At 35.6% G+C, this 22,862-nt stretch overlaps 1 protein-coding gene across 4 annotated transcripts in view; it reads right to left on the minus strand.

Annotated features, from left to right (window-relative positions):
- The window catches only part of PLEKHA1 (pleckstrin homology domain containing A1), a 55,173-nt gene that overhangs the window by 14,643 nt on the left and 17,668 nt on the right, over positions 1-22,862 (minus strand). For all 4 annotated transcript variants that reach the window (XM_012781287.3, XM_012781286.3, XM_012781289.3 and 1 more), the window contains exons 3-8: positions 19,871-19,927; positions 16,870-16,915; positions 9,972-10,069; positions 5,860-5,985; positions 2,338-2,481; positions 835-903 (exon numbers count right to left, since the gene is read on the minus strand). In XM_012781287.3, the coding sequence (XP_012636741.1) occupies positions 835-903; positions 2,338-2,481; positions 5,860-5,985; positions 9,972-10,069; positions 16,870-16,915; positions 19,871-19,927 (540 nt within the window). The remainder of the gene's footprint in view (positions 1-834; positions 904-2,337; positions 2,482-5,859; positions 5,986-9,971; positions 10,070-16,869; positions 16,916-19,870; positions 19,928-22,862) is intronic.

Raw genomic sequence — 22,862 nt, forward strand, 5'->3', positions numbered from 1 at the left:
ACTCTCCAATATAGTAGCCACTAGCTATGCGTAACTATGTACATTTAAATTAATGAAAATGAAATTAAATCAGTTTTAGTTGTAAAATGAAATAAAGTCAGCTCCTTAGTCACATTAGCCACATTTCCAGCACTCAGCAGCCACATGTGGTGGTATTAATGCAGATAGGAAACATTTCCATCATGCAGAATATTCTAGTAGACAATGCTGCTCTGGTACCTTCATTCAAATAAAGCACATGGTTCCCCATTCAAATAAAGCATATGGTTCCACACAACAAGAGGCAGGATAGATGAAGTACAGAATTCTATTCAATTTATCCAATAATATATTACAGGACTCAAGTCACCTGACAATATTTTAAACAAGAATGCTACTCAAACAAGGGAAAGAGGAAATTTCAATCTTTGATTCTACCTTGAAATAGGACAAAAACATCTTATGTGATCTTAAGTCAATCTGAAATAGGGAAAGAAAATGTCAAGAGAAGGTAGAAATCCAGAGTGTTAAGTGCTGACTTCTAGAAATTTAATTCTATTAAGACACACCAGCTCCTCTAATGCCCCTTTAGAGGAAAATGATAGACTGGGGGGTGGGGGTATCTGATATTTTTAGATCTTTCAAGGTGGAATGCCACTTTGAAGATATGATCTTTTTATTTAATATGTATTTAAGAAAAATATAAACCAAAAGCATCATGACAAAATTAACTGTGTATACCTTTCAAAACTAGAATTATCCTAAAAACAGAGAACAGTACAAAAATTATATACAATCACTAATGTAATACTTCTTAAATATTCTTAAAGCAACATGGATGACACAGCAACTTACCAGTTCTGATTTGAAGTAGCCTATTGTGTTTTCATCCAACTGAAAATATCTTCTCTTCCAGTTTTTCATCTACCAGAGATGAACACAAACATAAGACTTTTGTTTCTAACAATGTCAAATGTTAATCACCACTGAATTATTCTCATATGTGAACTCACAATCAGAAATGTCAAGCACTGAAAAATCTCACTACCTCCCTTGGTGAAGAGATAAATGAAACCTCATCCCTCTTTTGCTACCCAGGCCTTTAACTCCTAATTCAAGTTTTAGTGGCTGGCTTTCAGCTTTTATTATAAGATTTTTATGATATGACTGCATATTTTTAATGCTCTAACAGTTTTTTTAAAATGCACTCCCCTTCCTCCCCACTCCCCCAAAGAGCAAGCAAAGGAAATGTTAATAAACCACATCAAATTTCTCCATCTGTAAAATACATGTGGTTTATTAACATTTCCGTTGCTTGCTCTTTGGACCCAAGAAGACTTTTAAGACTGTCTCCTTAAAAGCCCTAATTAACACACAATTGAGTATCATAGCTAGATGAGAATTCTGACTCTCCCTGCAGACATCCTAAGGTAAGAAACCATCAGCCTTCCCTGCCTTCATTTCCCTTAGCCTAAAGGTCAGACAGGGCTAAAAGAACTTTCCCTCACTGACCTAAGGGAATTAGAGTTGTTGGTAAGTGAAAAGAAGTCAAACAGAACAGCCAATAGAGTTTTAAGCATTTCTTTACTCACAGACTTTTTCCTTTATTTTTAAACTTTAAATTTACTGTCTTATGAAATTCTAAAGATTTAGTTCACACAGAAAGAATGCCTTAAATTAGAAATACTGGTAAATTTATTTGCTCTTGCAAAAATTTCTTACCATGGAGCTGATTGTGTGGGAATATCTGGGCTAATCTATAACAGCTCTTACTAATCACCAGGTACTGTGTGAAGGGCTACACCTCTCTTAGTTACATCTTTAAAAAACAAAACAAAACAAAACCAACCCCTGGACAGTTAAGTTTTATATATGATTTTCCTTTAAAAAGAAACTGAGAGCCTGAGAGGTTAAGCAGGTAGCCCAAAGTCATGGAGCTTCCCACTGAGGTCAGCCCAACCCCAGATCAAGCAAAAGATCCTTCCAAACCCCACTCCTCCTCCCACCCCTGGCCCTTGATCTCTCTAGAGCTCTCTTTTCCTGACCCACTCCTGAGGAAGGGTGGGAATCAATAGAAAAACTTTCTGGAATAAATTTCAGCTGTTAGGAAAGCTCATTTAAACTGAAGGCCAGTAGTAACAGGCATTAATTTTCCTGGCTGCCTGCAGACCAAGAAAATAATAGTATTGAGTTATCCTTAGAATAACTCCTATTTTGTCTCCTGATTCCCTTTCTCACATGGTGGTCTCTCACTTTTGGTATTTCATAAAATAAAGCAAACAATTTATATGTTAATTTGAGAGTGTGCCAGTATATACTCATGTTTCATTATTTCACATATTTTGTTAAGCTACTCACCACTGCTCCTTGTTTTACACAATATCCAGCTTTGATAACTGCACTATCTGGAGGTGGTTTAGGAGTAAAGTAAGGAAGATGGCTTTGTGATCGTTTCAAATTATTTCTGTCAATACTTTCACCACATTCGTTTACTTCTTCTTTCTAAAATAAAGCAAAATAAATAAATCCTTTTCTTGCTTGTTTACCTTCAAGGAATACTTTTATTTCATGTTGTTATCCTAGTAGAAAATCTTAAAATCTAATCTTTGTTCAGATAAGAACACAGATTTTGAAGTGAAGAGTTTTCTAATTAATCTGAGATACTTTGTCTTAACTTTCCCATCACTGATTGATTAAAGCATAGATTTCCACTTCTCTTGTTCTGTAAAAGTCCTGCCGCCGTGCTTTTTTGGGGGAGATGGGAGATGCCTAACTTTTTATTTTGAAATATAATTAAACAGATTGACAGGAAGTTGCCCCGAAAAATGTACAGGAGGTCCTATGTACCTTTTAACCAGTTTTCCACAAAAGGGAAACTAAATAACTAGAGCACATTATGAAAACCAACAAACTAACATTGGTACATCCCACAAACCTTATTCAGATTTCACCAGTTTTTCATGCACTCGATTATGTGTGCCCACACAGTTCTATGCAATTTTATCACATGTGCAGATGTGTGTAACCACCACATTCAAGATACAGAATTGGTCACCACTACAAGGCACCCTTGTCCTACGCCTTTAGAACTCCTATCCCTAATACCTTGGCAACCACTAATTTGTTCTCCACCTCTATAATTTTGACTTTTTGGGAATATAATATAAATGGAAACCTACAGTAGGTAATCTTATGAGACTGCCTCTTTTCATTCAGCATATATCTCTAGAGATTCATCCAGGTTGTTCTTTGTACTTATGGAGTTCATTCCTTTTTATTGCTCTATCCATGGTATGGATGGACTAACAGTTGTTTAACTTATTTATTTACCCATTAAAGGACATTTGAGTTGTTGACAGTTTTTGGCTATTAGGAATAAAGCTCCTCTGAACACTCATGTACAGGTTTTTGTATGAACATAATTCTCCATTTCTCTAGGATAAATGACTAAGGAGTGCAAATGCTGGGTTATAGTAATTGCAAGTTTACTTTTATTAAAAAAAAAACTGCCAAACTCCTTTTCAGGGTGGCTGTACTATTTTATATTCCCACCAACAATGTATGAGAGATAAAGTTCCTCCTCAACCTTGTCATCTTTTGTGTTGTCAATAATTCTTATTTCAGCTGTTCTGACAGGTGTATAGTGGTATCTCATGATGATCTTAACTTGCATTTCCCTACTGGCTAATGATGGTGAACATCTTTTCGAGTGCTTATTTGTCATCTGTTTATCTTTCACCTTTTGGTGAAATATCTGTTAACAATTTATGCCCATTTTCTAATTGGATTTCCTAGGTTTTTTACAGTTTGGTTCTGAGAGGGTTTTTTTGTATGTTCTAGATGCAAGTCCTTTGTTGGATGTGTGGCTTGCAAATATTTTTTCCCAGTTTGTAGCTTTTTTTTTCATCTTCTTAACAGGGTCTTTCACAGAGCAAACATTATTAATTTTGATGAGGTCTAATTTATCAATTCCTGCCTTTATGGACTATGCTTTTGATGTCAAGTCTAAAAACTCCTTGCTAGTCCTAGATCCTGAAGACTTTCTTCTATGCCCCTATCTAAAAGTGTTGTCATTTTTTATTTTACATGTAAATACAATATTTTTAAAAAACTCTACTCAGGTTTTCATGTTCCTCAAACCATTGGTTTTCTATTTATAATATCTGATAATCTAGAATCCCACAAGTAGGCCCAAAGTGTACTTTCAAGAATATCTAAATTTCAATTGAAAATTTAAATCTTAAGAGTCATGAATATCTTGAAGAATTTTCAACCTGTTCTATATTTAGAGAGGTCAACATTAATTATGTACTTCACTTTGTAATCCCAGCACTTAACTCACTGTTTACTCCATATTTAGTGAATAAATTTATCACGCAAATGAGATTTAACATTTTATTTCCTTATTGCCTAAATGCTTTTAATAATAAGTAAATATTACTTAATAATTTTTAAAAACTATATTACAAAAAATAAAGCAATAAAATTCTTTGGGATCTTTTTAATGGCATCTGGTCACAGAATCCTAGAATCCACCAAAAAACCTATACCAAGATTAAAATGCAACAAAATCTTAATAATATACAAAATTTAAACAGCCACAGATACAAACTACAACAATATCTTATGTCAACAAAAGTAAAAATACAAGTGAAAGAAGCTTAATCTAGCTATATAATAACCAGAAATTTAATAGGTTAAAATCATTACTTTTAGAAAATGCAAATGCACATACAAATCCTAGCTTATTTTTTATTCAACTTTGGTGAAAAATGTAATAAGCTCCCACTGGAGCAAGAATTTTTGTTCATTAATAATCTCTTTGTGGAGCATAAAGAAAGTAGTCAATGGTTAATTAATTAATGTTGTAAGATTTCTCTTTCTATTAATCACCCTCCCCTGGCAAAAGACCTGAAAATGTGGTGTATCATACAATGTGATTTAAAAGATTTATAAAGTGTTAAATTCTTTTAAGTTTAAAAAACACATAGGTAATGAAAATGCCTAAGATTGGTAATATAGATTAATTACTTTAAAATTCTTAGTTTCTCAACTACTAGTAATTTAATTTGTATTACAAACTCATTCCTTCAATAGCAACACAAAAAATTTAAGTTAATACAAAAGTTTTAACTTCATCAAAAACTGTTTATCAATTTACATTTTTCCTAATATCCAAATGAAGACTTAATTTTGCATAGCAGTAATTTGGAGACAGAATTAAGTCAAAATTCCAGTCCTCTGTTTAGCTCATGCAGGCCACGTTGTAGAAAAACACAGGTTTAAAAAAGTATACATATTTGCAAACTCTTTGACTCAGCAATTTTATTTCTAGAAATTTATTCCTTAAAAAATATGATCAAATACAGAGCTTTTAAAGGATGAGTCCAAAAAAAAAAAAATCATCTATGACTCTAAGGTTTAAGCTACAAGAATGTTCATCATAGCACTGTCTATAAAAGAAAAAGAAAACTTTATTTTTCCAAACACAGAGGACTTGTAAATTATAGTTAATCCATGGAAGAACTATTATACTATGCAGTCCTAATAAATGATATAGAAGAACTTCTGATGACTTGGAAAATGTCCATGATATAAGTAAAAATATCTGTTTACAAAGTCTAATATATAATTCATATCTCCATTTCTGAGGGGAAAAGTACACAGAAGAAAGGCTCAGAGAAAACATGAAGAACTTTGTGTTATCTGTGATTTCTATATTTTTCACAATAAACATATACTTTTGAAATAAACAAAAATAAAATTTTTACAATTGAGTATATTAATTCAGTAAATATATATTGTTTTAGTTTTGATAACAATACAAAAATCAACATAGAATGAGTAGACCTTCACACAGTAGAAGAATTAATCTACTACCTGAGTTGGAGTAATGATGGGTACACCTCCAACAATATCGGTTCTGTAAGACACTTGCTTCTTTCCACCATCACCCTGGCGACTTAGGTTATCAGAATTAGGCTGTGAGTCTGACTGCTTTGGTACCTAAAATAGTAAATAAAATGAATCATTTTGCAACTGGCATTATATATGTGAGCCTCTTTTATCACAGTGTTTCTAATTAATCATCCATTTATATGTAACTGACAAATCTATATAAAAATTATTTACAGTGTGTTTGTATGTACTCCTTTAAGTTCTCACACTGATTTTCCTGTTAGAGTAATACTTTATAAAGACAGTCATCACTCCCTGAGTGCTTATGTAGGAAGGTACTATTTTTACAGTTTCTCATTTACTCTTCCTGTCAAACCTATGGATAAGGGCAGTACTCCTGTTTGAGAGGTAAGAAAATAGAGGCTCAGAGGCATTAGGTAATATGGGTTTAGATCCTGGTTGTACTACATTCTAGCCAAGTTTATGTAACTCTTCCAAACTCCAGGACTATACTCTATTCTCTGTTTAGTAGAGCACTCAGTATTGGCTTACAGCTTGTTGCTATTAATCCTCCCTTTCCTTCATTCTTACCCAAGGTCCCTAGGACAGAGATCATGGCATATTCAATCTTTCCTGGCTTCAAAACAAAGTCTACTACCACAAACATAGTAAGGACTCGATGGATGTTGAAAGACTGACTAAATGATGAATCCAAAATCAGCAGGAAAAAATAATAATAAATTCTTAACCTAAGTCAAAAATCAAAATGTTCAAAATAAAATAAAACTTCTCATTAGAGATTTAAAGGAGAATTGGGCATAGCGGCTCACGCCTGTAATCCTAGCACTTTGGGAGGCCGAGGCCAGCAGATCGTTTGAACTCAGGAGTTCGAAACCAGCCTGAGCAAGAGCAAGACCCCGTCTCTACTAAAAAAATAGAAAGAAATTAGCTGGACAACTAAAAATATTTATATAAAAAATTAGCCAGGCATGGTGGCTCATGCCTGTAGTCCCAGCTACTTGGGAAGCTGAGGCAGAGGATTACTTCAATCTAGGAGTTTGAGGTTGCTGTGAGCTATAGCTGATGCCATGGCACTCTAGCCCGGGCAACAGAGGGAGACTCTGTCTCAAAAAAAAAAAAAAAAGAAAGAAATTTAAAGGAGACCAGGGGCAGTGGCTCATGCCTATAATCCTAGCACTCTGTGAGGCTGAGGCGGGAGGATCACTTGAGGTCAGGAGTTTCAGACCATGCTGAACAAGAGTGAGACCCTGTCTCTACTAAAAATAGAAAAATTAGCCAGGCGAGGTGGCACATACATGCCTGTAGTCCCAGCTACTTGGAAAGTTGAGGCAGGAGGGATCCCCTGAGCCCAGGAATTTGAGGTTGCAGTGAGCTATGATGACACCATTGTACTCTACCCAGGGCAACAGAGATTCTGTCTCAAAAAAATAAATAACTAAATAATAAAGAAAAGGAGTTCCAATACTTGTACCAGTGATAAAACACAAATATAAACAGATAATTATTGTGATAACAGCAGAGTCTTGTATATTAATACCTCATTAAAACGGAATTAAAAATCAGAGGTATCACTAATGTTGAACATATATTTTAAGGTTTTCTTTTCTTTTCTTTTTTTTTTTTTTGAGACAACAATCTCACTCTGTTGCCCAGGCTAGAGTGCTGTGGCATAAGCCTAGCTCACAGCAACCTCAAACTCCTGGGCTCAAGCAATCTTTCTGCCTCAGCTTCCCAAGTAGCTGGGACTACAGGCATGTATCACCATGCCTGGTCAATTTTCTCTATATATATTTTAGTTGGCTAATTAATTTACAATTTCTTTCTATTTTTAGTAGAGACAGGGTCTCACTCTTGCTCAGGCTGGTTTCAAACTCCTGACCTTGAGCAATCCGCCCGCCTTAGCCTCCCAGAGTGCTGGGATTACAGGCATGAGCCACTGTGCTTGGCCTAAACATTTTTTATGTGGCCTAATCAGGGAATAAAGTACTCAGCTAATCAATATTTCTATCTATAGGTTGTTAAGCATGTAGTGTGTATTTGAATTATAAATTTTAAGGCTGTGAATAAAATATAACAAAATACTTGCAGCATCAATTATGATGTTCAACATAAGTTAGTCTCTCTCGAGTGATTTAAAAGGCATTTAGGGATCTTGAAATCTTTCAGAAACATTTTGACAAATACTACTGACAATCACAGAAGTAGTGGTATAAAAACTTAACTTAAAATTAAACAATTTTCCTGTCACATAGCTAATCACTGTTAACAGTATTGGCAGAACTAGAGAGCACACCATTCACATTATATTCAAAGACCACCATTTATTAGTGTGATTGCAAAGCAGTGTGGTTTCTCATATTTTAGTGTGCAATAAGGTATCACCCAGGAACATTGTTAAAAACATACAATTCCAAGGCTTCATACCCAGAAATTCCAATTCAATAAATCTACAGTGAAGCCCCCAAAGCCGAGACCATTCACTTTTTCTCTCAAAGCACTAAGAAACCAGTGCTGCTTATTAAACTACAAACTGTAAAAAATGAATTAATCCAGTAAAGTTACTAGATACTGCCTTTCTAAATAAATTTTCCAAATAGGGAATATTTACTGAAAACCCTAAAAATGATCAGCTAAAACCTTTTAAAAATATGTATGTCTGAATCACTTCAAAAAATTGCTTTCCTGAAACTGCAGAAACCTAAAATAACTTCTGCTTCATGTACAGATTAGATGCAATGCGTAGGCGTTTTCTGTCGTGTGGTAACAAGCTGGTCTAGTGCAAGACAAAAAATTTGACTTAACTCTGAGAACAGCTTTTGCTATATTAACTCTTTATTGTACTCTGATATAAATATAGAATCATTCATTTTTAGATAGAAACTAACAAGTGACTAACATATGCTGACTTTCACGGCACATGTTCTTTAAGAATAAGTCATTTAGGGTCAGTAAATTAACTGCACTTCAGTAAACACACACTTCAATTGACATGAACCTCACAAAGGAACTCCTTCCCCACCCTTTCCAGGGCCTACTTTGTGTTTCACTACAAGTGTGTAAGGGGAAAAGGGTGAGGCAAGGTACAACTGGAACAGAACCTGTCCTCTTGCTCATCATCATCAGTAGTAAACTCTCTTAGTAAAGTTTGTTTTTGGCTTTAGGAACAAAAGAATAAGGAGAAGCCTCTTTGTTCAGGAAGCAGTAAGGTACAGTGCTTCAGAGTTCTGGATCCAGAGCCGACAAATTGGACTGGGCTGGGCCCCTAGCTCCATAACTTACCAGCTTTGAAGACTATAAAAGTCACTCAATCCTTCTAAGCCTCACTTTTCCAGATAACTTGAATAAAACCTTCAGTCTAAGATCTGGCACAGCGTAAATAATCAATAAATACTAAGGTTCACCAGAAAAACAAAAAGAAAAGAAGCCCAAGTTGGAAGTGAGAAGTTGTAGCAGCAGAAAGGAGGGCAAGGGTATAAAGTCCTGGGACTCAAGGGGGAAAAACTGGGTGAGGAAAGAAGGTTAGAGCCTGAGACAGACTCCTCAAGGGCACACAGGCAGGACCCTCTGGCTGCACATCTCTTCAGATCCAATCCCTGTCCCTGTACCTCATTTCTAGCTTTCACCTCCACTTAATCTACTCATATCTTCACTCCTGCCCTATCTGACTCCAGTGCCAGTCATAGCTTAGAAGACAGGAGTGCCCATTCCTATTACCTAGACAGGTGGCAGGAAGTCTCATACTAGTCTGGAAGAAAAAAAAAATACATCCTCAAGGTAGAACTCTACATACTAAGTTTGTTTTCCACTAGAAACATTATAAGCAGTGGTTAAGATCTACAGTAACATCTATCTTTATTAGGCATATAACAGGTTAAAAAGGCATTCATGGGTTATTAAAGGGCTGACAGTCACCATGTACAAGAAAATATATTCACTTTCTGAATACCTGCCTTTTAAACAAAACTTGAGTATGAAACTTATTGGTAAGTTAGAGACATTCAGTAGGTATATTTTCAAAATGTAAAGATTATTTCCAGATGTTGAAAAATTTTTTAAAATATACAAATACTTACTGTAATTTTTATAGCTTTGTTCAGCACATTTACCCATTCTACTAGGTCCTGCTGATCATTGGCTTGTAGGAAGTACTTCCTCATTCCTGCATTCATAACTGTTGAGAGAAAAAAAATAAACACATGAAATATTGTAAGTATTACCTCTAAAATTATGTTTGCAGTAGCTGAGAAACCTTATTCGGTTTGACATTGTGACTCCCTTGGATTTGATAAAATATGTTAGACCACACATGATACTGCTTTTATCACATAGTAACATAGGTAAAACTCTTATTTTTTTTTTTTTTGAGACAGAGTCTCGCTTTGTTGCCCAGGCTAGAGTGAGTGCCGTGGCGTCAGCCTAGCTCACAGCAACCTCAAACTCCTGGCTCAAGCAATCCTCCTGCCTCAGCCTCCCAAGTAGCTGGGACTACAGGCATTCGCCACCATGCCCGGCTAATTTTTTGTATATATATTAGTTGGCCAATTAATTTCCTTCTATTTTATAGTAGAGACGGGGTCTCGCTCTTGCTCAGGCTGGTTTCGAACTCCTGACCTCGAGCAATCCGCCCGCCTCGGCCTCCCAGAGAGCTAGGATTACAGGCGTGAGCCACTGCGCCCGGCCTCTTATTTTTTTATAGTCATGTTTTTCATTAAATGGATATACCACCACATATTTAGTCAATCCTCTAATGATGGATACCTAGGCTATTTCCAGTTTTTGAAATTACATAAACTATCACAATGAAACACCATATACATATATTTCTCCATACTTGGGCTAGCATCTCTATGGGATAAATTTCTTGTCATAGACTGTCAAGAAATTGTTGGTCAAAGACAATTCACATTTAAAATATTTATAGGTGTTAGCAAATTGTCTTCCCAGAAGATTGAATCTATTTACATACTGACAGCATATACGAAGGCCTATTTCATCTAATACCCCTCACCAATACTGGTTATTAGCACCTGTGTATATCTCTAGTTTCTAGTTTCCAAAGCCTCTGTGACACTGGAACTGGGAGTATGCAAACAATACTTCCTAGACCCTTCCTAGACCCTAGGTGGGAGTGGGGGATAGGAGAGGAAATCCTCTTGCTGATTCCTGTTCTTGCTAACCTTCCTCCAACAGCGGCACACAACCAGCTACTGTTCCAGGGCCTTCTTCTGCTCCCTACCCCAGCCTAACAGAGTACCCTCAGATGCTAATAACTAGCCTCCTATTGGCTTCTCCTCCACAGCCCTAGGTTATAGTCCTCTTCCCTTTTGTCTCTCTAGCTTCAGGAGTGGTAGTTGCTGCATGCAGTTTCTCATTTCTGGGTTACTTCAGTATTCCCTTTGTGCTCTTTCAGCCTTCCAACATGTAGGTAGCCAATTTCTGGTAACAAACCTCTTGGGCTTGAAATACCTAGTGTGGTGTTTTCCTGACCAGACTCTGACTGATACAATGCTCTTTAACAACCTAACTGGTGAAAGATTATAACTTGTTTAATATGAGTTTCATTGATTATTGAGACAAATTAGTTTTGTATGTTTATAAGCCATCTGTATTTGTTTTGTAAATTTTATTTCCCTTACTCATACTTCTCCTGAGTTGTTTATTTTTTATTAATTTATAGCAGTGTCTATAAATCCTTTTTGTTTTATTAAAAGTACTTCTAACAATCTGTCACTTTTGTCTTTTTACTCTGTTCACGGTTATCTTTGATCAAACAGAAATATTCTACCAATCTTTTCCTTAAATTCCTCTAGATTTCATATTTGGAAAAATCTCCATAACTTAAGATTTATTTTTCCAGACCCTATGAATTTCTTTGTATTTAAAAGCATAACACATTTGGAACTTTTTACGCAATTTAATTTATGTATTTCTCTTTAGGGACTATTTGTATAAAACAAAGCACAACTGCACATACAATTGTCTACAAACTACCATAATCAACTCTTGAGTTAAAGCTATTTATTATATATCATGTGCATTTATTTTTAAAAACAAATACTATTCTAGGAGCTAAGGCATCTGGATAGTTACACTGTTTCAATTGTTCAAACACAAAAATAACTTCCAAGAGTCTCTACTATTTTACATGATATACTAGCACCCAGCTGAGCATGACTAAGAGAAGAGGGAAATGAAAACCCTCAAGGAAAAAAAGTTATTTCTCAAACACACAAGATTTTGAAATTGGGACTAAGACCAAGACACTCTAAACCAAAGCTTCCTTGAATTGAGATGACAGTCTTAGAAAGGAAGTCAAAGCATATCTTATGAAGTGCTACAAAACTAGTCTGGAAGCTTAAAGAAATTTAATACACTGTAAATCTGTTCTTTTGTATCGTTTATATCTTTCTATGGCATTTGTAAATGCCATAAATATATATTAAGATAAATTACTAACTCACTGGGCATCATATATGTCAACAGAAAACTTGTTTTTAATTTCTAGCAATCACTAAGTCCTCCATAATCTTTTTCCAGCTTAGGTTGAAGCTGAGCTCTCCCCTTAATGACTTCTTTCCCTTTAATGTTATTTTGGGAATCTGCCCAGAACATCTGAAGAGTTTTGAAAATCTAAGCACTTATTAATATACTACATATGGTACAAAGTAAACGCTTAATACATGTATTTTTTTTTTTTTTTTTTGAGACAGAGTCTCGCTTTGTTGTCCAGGCTAGAGTGAGTGCCGTGGCGTCAGCCTAGCTCACAGCAACCTCAAACTCCTAGGCTTGAGTGATCCTTCTGCCTCAGCCTCCCGAGTAGCTGGGACTACAGGCATGCGCCACCATGCCCGGCTAATTTTTATATATATATATCAGTTGGCCAATTAATTTCTTTCTATTTATAGTAGAGACGGGGTCTCGCTCTTGCTCAGGCTGGTTTTGAACTCCTGACCTTGAGCAATCCGCCCGCCTCGGCCTCCCAAGAGCTAGGATTACAGGCGTGAGCCACAGCGCCCGGCCAATACATGTATTTTTGAATGAATAATATTTATATAAGGTCCAAGAGGCAAATATATCCCTAAAAAGACTCTTAGTATACCTTGCAGTTTGAATAAATGTTCATATTCCTTAAGAACTATTTCACAGCAAGAGGAGCATGGTGATATGATATAGAAAAAAATCAGAGCCTGGAATCACTCAGACCTGACTAGTTACGCACTTAAGAGCAATATCATCTTATAAACATCATTCAATCTCTCTGAGTCCCAACTTCCTCATCTATAAAATGGGAATGCCACCCACCCCTTCCTTAAGGGGTGAAGATGAAGGATGTAAAGAAACTAACACAGTGCCTGGGATAGAATAGACATTCTCCCTTATCATCATCATCTGGAGATTTCCAAAATGGAAGCATTGTAAAAAAAAAAAAACATAAAGCAAATTACTGAATGAAAAGTGGTGTATTAGCAATATGGGGAATGGGATGGGAAGAGACAGGAAATGAAAAAAAAAAACTTTGAACAATAAAAAAACAAAACTTTGACACCACTAAATTGCCATGCTTTTAAAAAGCAAGGGTTTCATCTTGAATAATAAATATGTCCCCAGGGACTTATGTCCTTCATACTCTTTTCACTTGAGCACTTCTTTATTTTATCTCAAATCTTTATAATATACATGAATCCGTCAAATGGATAAAACTTTAAGCAAAAATATTAGCTTAACTACAAACAAAAAGTTACCTCACAACCTAGGATCAACTGGTTATGGTTCAAATATGGTTACAGATTAAGTGGTTATGAGACATTTTATAACATTATTCCTTTGTCAATTATCTACAGTTTTCTCTATCCTCTCTTTCTCTATTAGATGTCAAACTTCCTTGATGGAGTTTCTCTTTCCTATTATCTATCTTCACCTTTGTTTTACTTTTAGATGACTTTTCTTCTGAGTTTTGCCTAGTCTCATGTTCCTTTTCCTATCTAATAATTCTCTCTCCTCAAATGTTCAATAATCCTGGGCTATTTGTTTATATTTAAAAGCAAGTTACTAAAAAGACTGAGAGAAAGCTCTCTTGAGTTGTTGTGAGGTTTTTGATTGTAGGACCTCAGTTGTCACCTATGGTAACCTCCTCTGGTAGGTAAATATGTCCAGATGTCAGGACCTCAGGACCTATGGGTCTTTTCTCTAGGGTATTCAGAGTCTTATCCCACCTTAACCTGGCTGCCCAGTGCTCTCAGGTTGGATGCAGGAAAGGGTTGCATTCACCATGCAGACTTTCATTTAATCCCATTTTTAGTTTCATGCCTCATTCCTTTCCTTCTCTGGGACTAGTGTCCCAACTATGAAGCCTCACTGATTCTATTTCTGGAGACTGCACTCATCCCATTTCCTGCTGGGATAGAGGAAGGGTGTCTTATATGGATAAACAAAGTTCCTATTTTTTGGTCCCTCCTCACTATTGCTTCACTCAGAAAGTGTACCTCCGGTACCTAAGCCTGTCTAGAGCTGGGGTGGGGCAGTCTACAAATGGTGAGCTTTTCACTAGCCTGTTCTTCTACTCTGCTTAGTTACCTACCATTCCTCTAACTACTCTCAATCTCTATACCAGGGGTCTTCAAACTTTCTAAACAGGGGGCCAGTTCACTGTCCCTCAGACCATTGAAGAGTACGCACTGTGGGCGTGGGACAACTCGGCTGCTCAGCAGTACAGGCAGCAGCGGCAAAAACACCCGGAGGGCCAGATAAATGTGCTAGGCACATGCGGGCTGTAGTTTGAGGATGCCTGCTCTATACACTGAGGGTTACAGATATCTGCTCCCTTCATCAAAGATGGTTTGAGTGTTTCTTGTTCTCACTCTTTTAGAGCAATTTGAGAGGATATATGTTGCCATTCTGAATGGAAGTTGTGGTTCTATTTTAGAGGCCAGTGCCTTCCTCCCTGAAGACAAGCATTGTATAAATCTTTTCTCTACTCCCACTAGTTGTAGAGGACTAATAAACTACTGACAGAACCAGTAAATGACTAATCTTAATCTCTGATTCCAATGAAAATCCACCACTCTAAATACCCCCAATAACTGTGAGCATTGAACCTATTACTACATATTACTATTTTTTCAAGTATAAGTTTGAGATTTTTCTGAAAAAGATGTCTCAAAAGTATGTGGATTATATGCTCTAAAATTCCAAGTTCTCTGTTACTTGACTTGCCCCCAGTAGCCTTTCATTCACAAGGCCATGAGGCATTTTCTTATTTAGTAAGCAAAATTATAATTTGTAATAAACATGTAACATTTTAAGTAGTTTCTTAGTAGTGATAAAAGCATTATAGAGGATTCCCTGAACAGCTATATTTCATCATGCTCATATCATATTTTCTTTCTGTATACATAGGACTCTTAACATACTGTCTACAGAAGAAACCTGCCTTTTACAAGCAAAAGAGAGCAAAGATCTTTAACATCAATTCTACCCCAAAAAAGTATATTTTTTACTTTAATGTAAAATATTCCCTTCTGATATCTGTTGGCCACTTCGAATTTTTGTCCCTTCCATTAACATACTCTCTGAGGGGATATCAATTCTCCCAGCTCCAACTATCGCCCACTATTTTAAGACTCCAAACTTCTCCATTCTTCATCTTCAAGCTCCATCCAATCTTCATATACTGTCACCAGATGATTTTCACTGGGAAGTTCTCCCACTGTTTCAAACTCCTTAGCAAACATTTCACCCTATCTAATCAGATCTCCCTGATTCTTCATTTCTTTCCTTAAAACAAACTCTCATGCTACCTCTCTCTTCCCTTCAACTCCCACATATCCAGCCACCAAGTCCCTGCCCTTTTCCTTCTAATGTTTTTTTCATTCTTCCTTTTTCTCCCATTGCCACCATCCTAAATCAGGACCTTACATACAGTAGTTCATATACATATAGTAGTAGCAGTATATGTGGTATAAGTAAAGCCACTTACTTGTAATCTACCTGCATCAAAACTTCCCTATTCACACAAAAAAGCAAACCAACCTCCTTTACCTTACGCCTGCTTCTAGATGCTCTCTTTCTCTCCTCCCTTTTTCAAAATAATAGAACATATCCCTTGTCAGCACACTGAATCCTGACTCTCGCCTGCCTCCAGCTTTTCATCATCCCCTCCAACTTCACTAAGTGTCAGTTCCACACACACCACACTATTGCTGGCATGCCTCGGTCCGTATGGTCCTCCACCTCTTCTCCCCAGTGGTGAAGGATGATCAGGAGACTAGCTGGCCACCAGTTCAAGTATCTCCTCCTCTAGTGTGGCTCCCCTGACTCCTGAGATCCCCAATAAGGATTTGAAGCTCTTCGATTGTGTTTCTTTAATAGACTGCACACCCCTTTATCTACTAATTGTGACAAATGCAATGACAATTACCTGGTATCATATCTGTGCATGAGCTAACCAGCCTGTGAGATCCATAAGGGCAACAACTGCTTCTTGTTCATCTCACAGCCCCAGTGCCACGCACAATGCCTAGCATGTACTAGGCATCCACTAAACATTTGCTGAACAAGTTAATCCAATACCTTCAACTTCACCTGCCCCTTACTGTAAATTTCTCTATTATCCACAAGCTGAAGACCAAATCATTTTCATTTTTTATGTATTTAAAATAGAATGAGATAGAAAGTTAAAAATTACCTGAAATATCGCTGGAGGTGATTATTACAAATACTAGGATAACATTTACATATGGATGGAGGGAGAAGGTTATGACTAGGATGGGCCACAGGAAAAGAGGCTTCAAGGGTGGGGGTTGAAGGGCAAAGTTTTACTTCCTCATCTGGATGGTGGTTACCAGGGAATTCTCCTTCAACTAATTCATTAAGTCACAGGTTTGGTTTGTGCAGTCATCTGTGATTTCTTTTACAATATGATGTAATTATTAGTTTAATTTAAAATAACTAACATAAAATATGGCTACTTACCAAAACAGAACTCAGCCTTTGGCCTTAGCTTAGTTGCATCGCTAACCTAATGAGAAAAATAAAGATGAATTACTCACTTCTTCATATTCTCCTATAACCAATCCTAAATACTGCGTGAACTTCCAAATGTATGATTTCCCAATAGTCATATGCATTTGGCAAACAGATCTAAAATTAAACTTTAAAGGCAACTGAAAAAGAACAGCAAATTAAATATGGGATGTGAGTTTCAAATATAAGACGTAACAAATGATACTTCATGTTTTCTTTAAACAAACTTGGTTTTTCTTCAAAGAAAATGTTAAGGAGAAATTGAAGGTAAACCATTAGGCTTTATGTCCACATACAAATAATTTTAGTTTAACATTTTCAAAATATCCTCAATGAATACTCTATAGAAATTATGAATTCTCCCAAATAATATATTTCTAAATTAGCTATGAATAATTTATAAGCAAAAATGGTTGAAGACAAGGGAGAGATTATGTATTTAAAGCCCTAAAATACAAGCATTTAAATTAAATTTGTAATCTTAATTAATTAAAGCATCAATCTGCTATGAGAAAACCAAAATGGTACTTGAGAATAGGCGAATACTCCAGGATAGTGGGGTCACTTTATTAAACATAGCACGTGGTTCATTTCAGAAAGTGAAGCAACGAGCTACACCTGATTGCTGTTATCCCTTTAAATAAAGTAGCTCTTGGAAGCCCATTCATGACTATTGCCATGCTGTTGCCCAGTGGTAGAACTCATAATTGTAATTACATCTGCTTTGTACGTTCAAAAGGAATTCAAAGTCCAGGTTTTCTCACTGAGCCAAACTACAAGTTCACAGCTCTGAGTCATACCGAAGTTTATTGCAGATATAAATTCTGGAAAAAAAGTGACATGTCTAAAGTAGAGTATAAACTGTACAATTCAAAGTTTGGTAAGCTTAGGACAGAGATAAAAGTTAACAGAACTGTATAGAAAAGAGGTTATATTTTCAAAGGGGAGCAATGGAGGTGGAAAAAGCAGTTGGCCAGTCACTCTGACTGCTTTACTGAATTAATACTTTATTTCAAAAAATAACACCCATTTTTTAAAAGAGACCAAGTAACAATTAAAAAAATATAGGCAAATGGGCACTGCATCCCTCAACTGCCTATTCCAATAAAATAGGCCTTCCCACATCATTCTGCTGTGAGTAAAAACTGCTTGGCAATCGATATATGTTACATTATGCACGTAATCAAGCAATGAAGCAAACTAGTGTGCTCTAAAATTTATTTTACAATGGAATTCTATGCTTCCTAGTAATATTAATAATCTCTGTAGAATTTAAGCTGCAAGCTACCCTGTAGCATTTTATAAATGTCAGAATTAACAGAAACACTTGACGAATACTTAAACAGTATTTGTCTTTTGTAAATTTACAGTATGACTTTAACAGAAAATGTTTCCTTTTAAATATGTAGTTTTTATTTTTCAAGCCAAATTATTATTATTATTTTGGTCAATGATAATAAACAGCTCTATGAAATACTGATAATAAACTATTTTATTTATTTAAAAAATCTGTCTTCTAAACAGAGGTACATTCATTCATAAATTAGTCTTTTGTTGAAGTGATCTACCTTTGCCAACAGATCGCAGTAGATGCATAATGGTACACATTATTTAATAACAGTATTGCTACCTTTTGCAACTCATATTTTAAGTCATCAACAAACTTTCACAGCTTTTGTGTAAAACACAAAAATCACCCAGGGCAAGCACCTCAGTGTCTCTAGCTCAGCTCCCAAAACACTACTAGAAGAAAATAAAAGCCAGGCACCAGCCGGGCGCTGTGGCTCACGCCTGTAATCCTAGCTCTTGGGAGGCCGAGGCGGGCGGATTGCTCAAGGTCAGGAGTTCAAAACCAGCCTGAGCAAGAGCGAGACCCCGTCTCTACTATAAATAGAAAGAAATTAATTGGCCAACTGATATATATATAAAAAAATTAGCCGGGCATGGTGGTGCATGCCTGTAGTCCCAGCTACCCGGGAGACTGAGGCAGAAGGATCACTTGAGCCCAGGAGTTTGAGGTTGCTGTGAGCTAGGCTGACGCCACGGCACTCACTCTAGCCTAGGCAAAAAAGCGAGACTCTGTCTCAAAAAAAAAAAAGCCAGGCACCATAGCCCAAGCCTGTAATCCTAGCACTCTGGGAGGCCAAGGAGGAAGGATTGCTTGAGGCTAGGAGTTTGAGACCAGCCTAAGAAAGAGTGAGATCCCCATCTCTACAAAAAAATAGAAAAAATTAGCTGAGTGTCATGGCACATGCCTATAGTTCCATCTACTCGGAAGGCTAGAGCAGGAGAATTGCTTGAGCCTAGGGGTTTGAGGTTGCAGTGAGCTCTGATGATGCCACTGCACTCCAGCCAGGGAGACAGAGACACTGCCTCAAAAAAAAAAAAAAGCTATCTGACCAATATAAAAATATACATTTTTCAAAATAAAAAATAAACAGTACAGCAAAAATGCCAGAAAAACAAATTTACCAACAAGAAACATAAGTTAGTAAAGACAAAGTGAAAAGAGAAAAATCATCCTTTTAATATGAAAATGGTCCACATTTTCCTCAAAATAAAACATTAAGAAACACAAAATCAAAGACAACGGAATTTAAAAGTTGGAAACAGTCTAAATAAACATAATACAGACTTAAAAAATTCTCCTAACTTTCTCAAGGTAGAACCTAATTGTTAACTGATTTCTCCCTTTCTGATGTTTTTATATGTCATCATAAAAGTGTTAACTTTTGCAATTTGCCACATCCTGTAAGTAAATTCATATTTTTCCTAATTTTATCAATTTAAAGAACTTCCTAAACATAGTAATCAGGTACCTTTTTCAGCACATTATGAACCTGAATACCACCATTAAAAGGCATGTGAAGAAAACTGCTACTTTCAGTAATACTCCCACTCAGAGGGATTTTAATTCGCAGATGAATATAAGACAATGTATAAGGACTACCTTTGAAATGTAGGTAAGTTTAATGGCTCCAACACGTGATGATCCAGAAGGTAGGTTCTGGAAATAAATTATTAATATATAATTAATATCCAACATTACAAATTTATTTTATACTATAATGCTCCATATATACTAAAAATTAAGAAATTAGATTTTTTAATATCCCATTTTACAAATCAACCTTTTTTAGTTCAAGTGTTTACTATATCTGAAATCAAGTCAACAACCTGAATAACAAAACTGAATTCTACTCTGTTCCACCATAATGCATTTTAGGACTAAAAGGCTATTTTTATCATTGTAGCTAAACTCATAATCTTTTTCATGAGCTTAAAAAGCCATAAACGAGATGAGATTCTGTTCCTGAAGGCAATGGGAAAATATTTAGAGACATAAAAAATATATAATTTTAAGAAATTTCAAAAGACTATACATATTACTTTGTTCTATTAACAGTTCTTTATCAAATATATCTCTTGAAAAAATGGATTAGCTTTTCCCCCTTTAAGTGGTTTAGTGTTAGTAACATCATATTCAATCCACATTAATACTTTTATCCAAAGAAATTATTAATTAATTCTCTTTAAATCATGGCCAGGAATGCATATATTGGCACTTTCACAGAAAATACTTTTATTCTTCCCTTAACAAGTTTTAGATGTGGCTTGTGTCATAAAAGACATAAGGGTAAAGAATTACAAAGAAGGAAAATCATTTCTGACTGAAGCTATGAGGAAAAACTCTGAAGGATTTTAAAGGAAAATTTTGGAAACACAAAAAATAGGACAGAGAATATTCCAGGCAGAGAAAACAAACTACAGCAAGCAGCTGAGGATACACAGAAGCTCTGTGCTATAAGGGGTAAGCGGCTGTGCTGGGCTGTAATATAGTGCTGTACAGAATTGCAGCACAGAGCCATGGTCTGAGAACTTGAACTGAAAATCGAAACAAAGAGGACCTAAATAAAGAACAAAGTAGCAAGGAATTTATACCTAAAGAATTTGAAAGCAATGAAGAAGGCTTCTGAGCAGACCTATAATCAAAATTTGCTTTAATTAATATATCCTATAATATAATAAACTGGATGGACTACAGAGGAGGAGGATGGAGGTAGGAAAACCAGATAAAAGAATCTGGGGAAAAAGTAACAAAGAATTTATGAAATATATGAAACAACTGACAGAAGATTTCAAAAGTAAAATTAAAACATTCTTGATTTTGAAAATTACCTCCACTAGAGATTGAGCAGGATTAACTTTTTAACTTACTTTATCCTAATATACCTTTTTAAAAAAATCTACGGTCTTATTCTAATGAATAATTAGGATGTACCTTTCTCAGACCTCTATAAGCTTACTGGAAGCCTAGACATTTCAAAGACTTAAGATTCCCAAACATGAATTGGTTATTGTTGACAGGGACAGATCTTTAAAAGACTTTCACTCGTATGTATTGTAAAATTGCATTATGTTTTGCTTTAAACTGTATACTATGTATAGACTTCCAAATATAAATCATACACAATAAGTATGGATATAAAATAAAATTATAATCTTTAATGTGTAACATTAAAAGGTTAGTTGTAGTCTTATGCATAATATTTTATGTTTAGAGGATTTCTATTTTGTTTTTTAAATTTTGGATAAGGAAAGGAAATGTGAAAATACCTTTAAGAACTCCTAACTATTACCAAAGTGATTTTTTTCAAACACTGTTACCCTCCCATTCAAGGATAATAATTTTTTTTAAGTTTTCCAAAAGTCTATTATTTTAACTGGCTGAAGAGAAATTTAAGGCTTTGTATAAGGAAGAGAAATGAGAAACAAAAATATGATGTAAAGAGTCAGAGATTAAATAGTAGCACAGTACAGGGAAACATAAGTATCTGGGAGAAAAAGAATATGCAAAATATCCATTTCCTATAGACAAGTATTACTATCAAGTTCAACTGCAAAAAACTGCATTTCAAAATCTGTTGACAATGAACAAGAAATAATAAACTAATATGACATTTAAGTAAAAAGGGAAATAAGCCATTAGTTATTTGAGTTCCTGAACTTATTTTGACAAATACTTTTTCAAATCTCTTCAAATTCACTTTCTAATACAGCTACTTAATTATTTAATTCTCCACCATTATCAACCAAACACAGAAAGCCACAAAATGATCCCTAGAAATACGGTAGAATGAATTTTAAAAGCAATGGTTAGTGGCAAACAAAGCAGTGATCATAGGAAGAAATGGCTCCCTAAGACAGGTGACTCAAACTAATTTTCTTTCTCTACCAGGGTTATTATGATCAGTATAATCATCTTATTGCACCTTGACATAAGACTAACTGAACCATATTAAATTGCCATTTTTAAGTAATTCAAAATGGTTGTATATTGACAATTTTATATGGTTCAGACTAATATAATCTTAGCAAAACATTTTACTAAAGTTTTCATGAAGAGATATGTCTTGATTATTACATTTAAAAGTGACACAAAATTGGCTGGGCGCGGTAGCTCATGCCTGTAATCCCAGCATTCTGGGAGGCTGAGACGGGTAGATTGCTCAAGGTCAGGAGTTCGAAAACTAGCCTGAGCAAGAGCGAGACCCCCATCTCTACTAAAAATAGAAAGAAATTAATTGGCCAACTAAAAATATATAGCCAGGCATGGTGGCACATGCCTGTAGTCCCAGCTAATCGGGAGGCTGAGGCAGAAGGATTGCTTGAGCCCAGGAGTTTGAGGTTGCCGTGAGCTAGGCTGACGCCATGGCACTCTAGCCTAGGCAACAGAGTGAGACTGTCTCAGAAAAAAAAAAAAGGAAAAAAAGTGATACAAAATTGGTAATAATGTCTAATACACCAGTTAGCAGAATCAAAACTTTAAAAGATTCTCTTAAGTCGAAAAGCGTAGATAAAATTAATAAGAATGAACTGAAAAATTTTAAATTCCGTGCCATATCCAGAAAAACCAATGCATTATTTACAACATAGAGATC

The sequence above is a fragment of the Microcebus murinus genome, chromosome 14 (assembly GCF_040939455.1).
Source record: "Microcebus murinus isolate Inina chromosome 14, M.murinus_Inina_mat1.0, whole genome shotgun sequence".
Taxonomy (NCBI): domain Eukaryota; kingdom Metazoa; phylum Chordata; class Mammalia; order Primates; family Cheirogaleidae; genus Microcebus; species Microcebus murinus.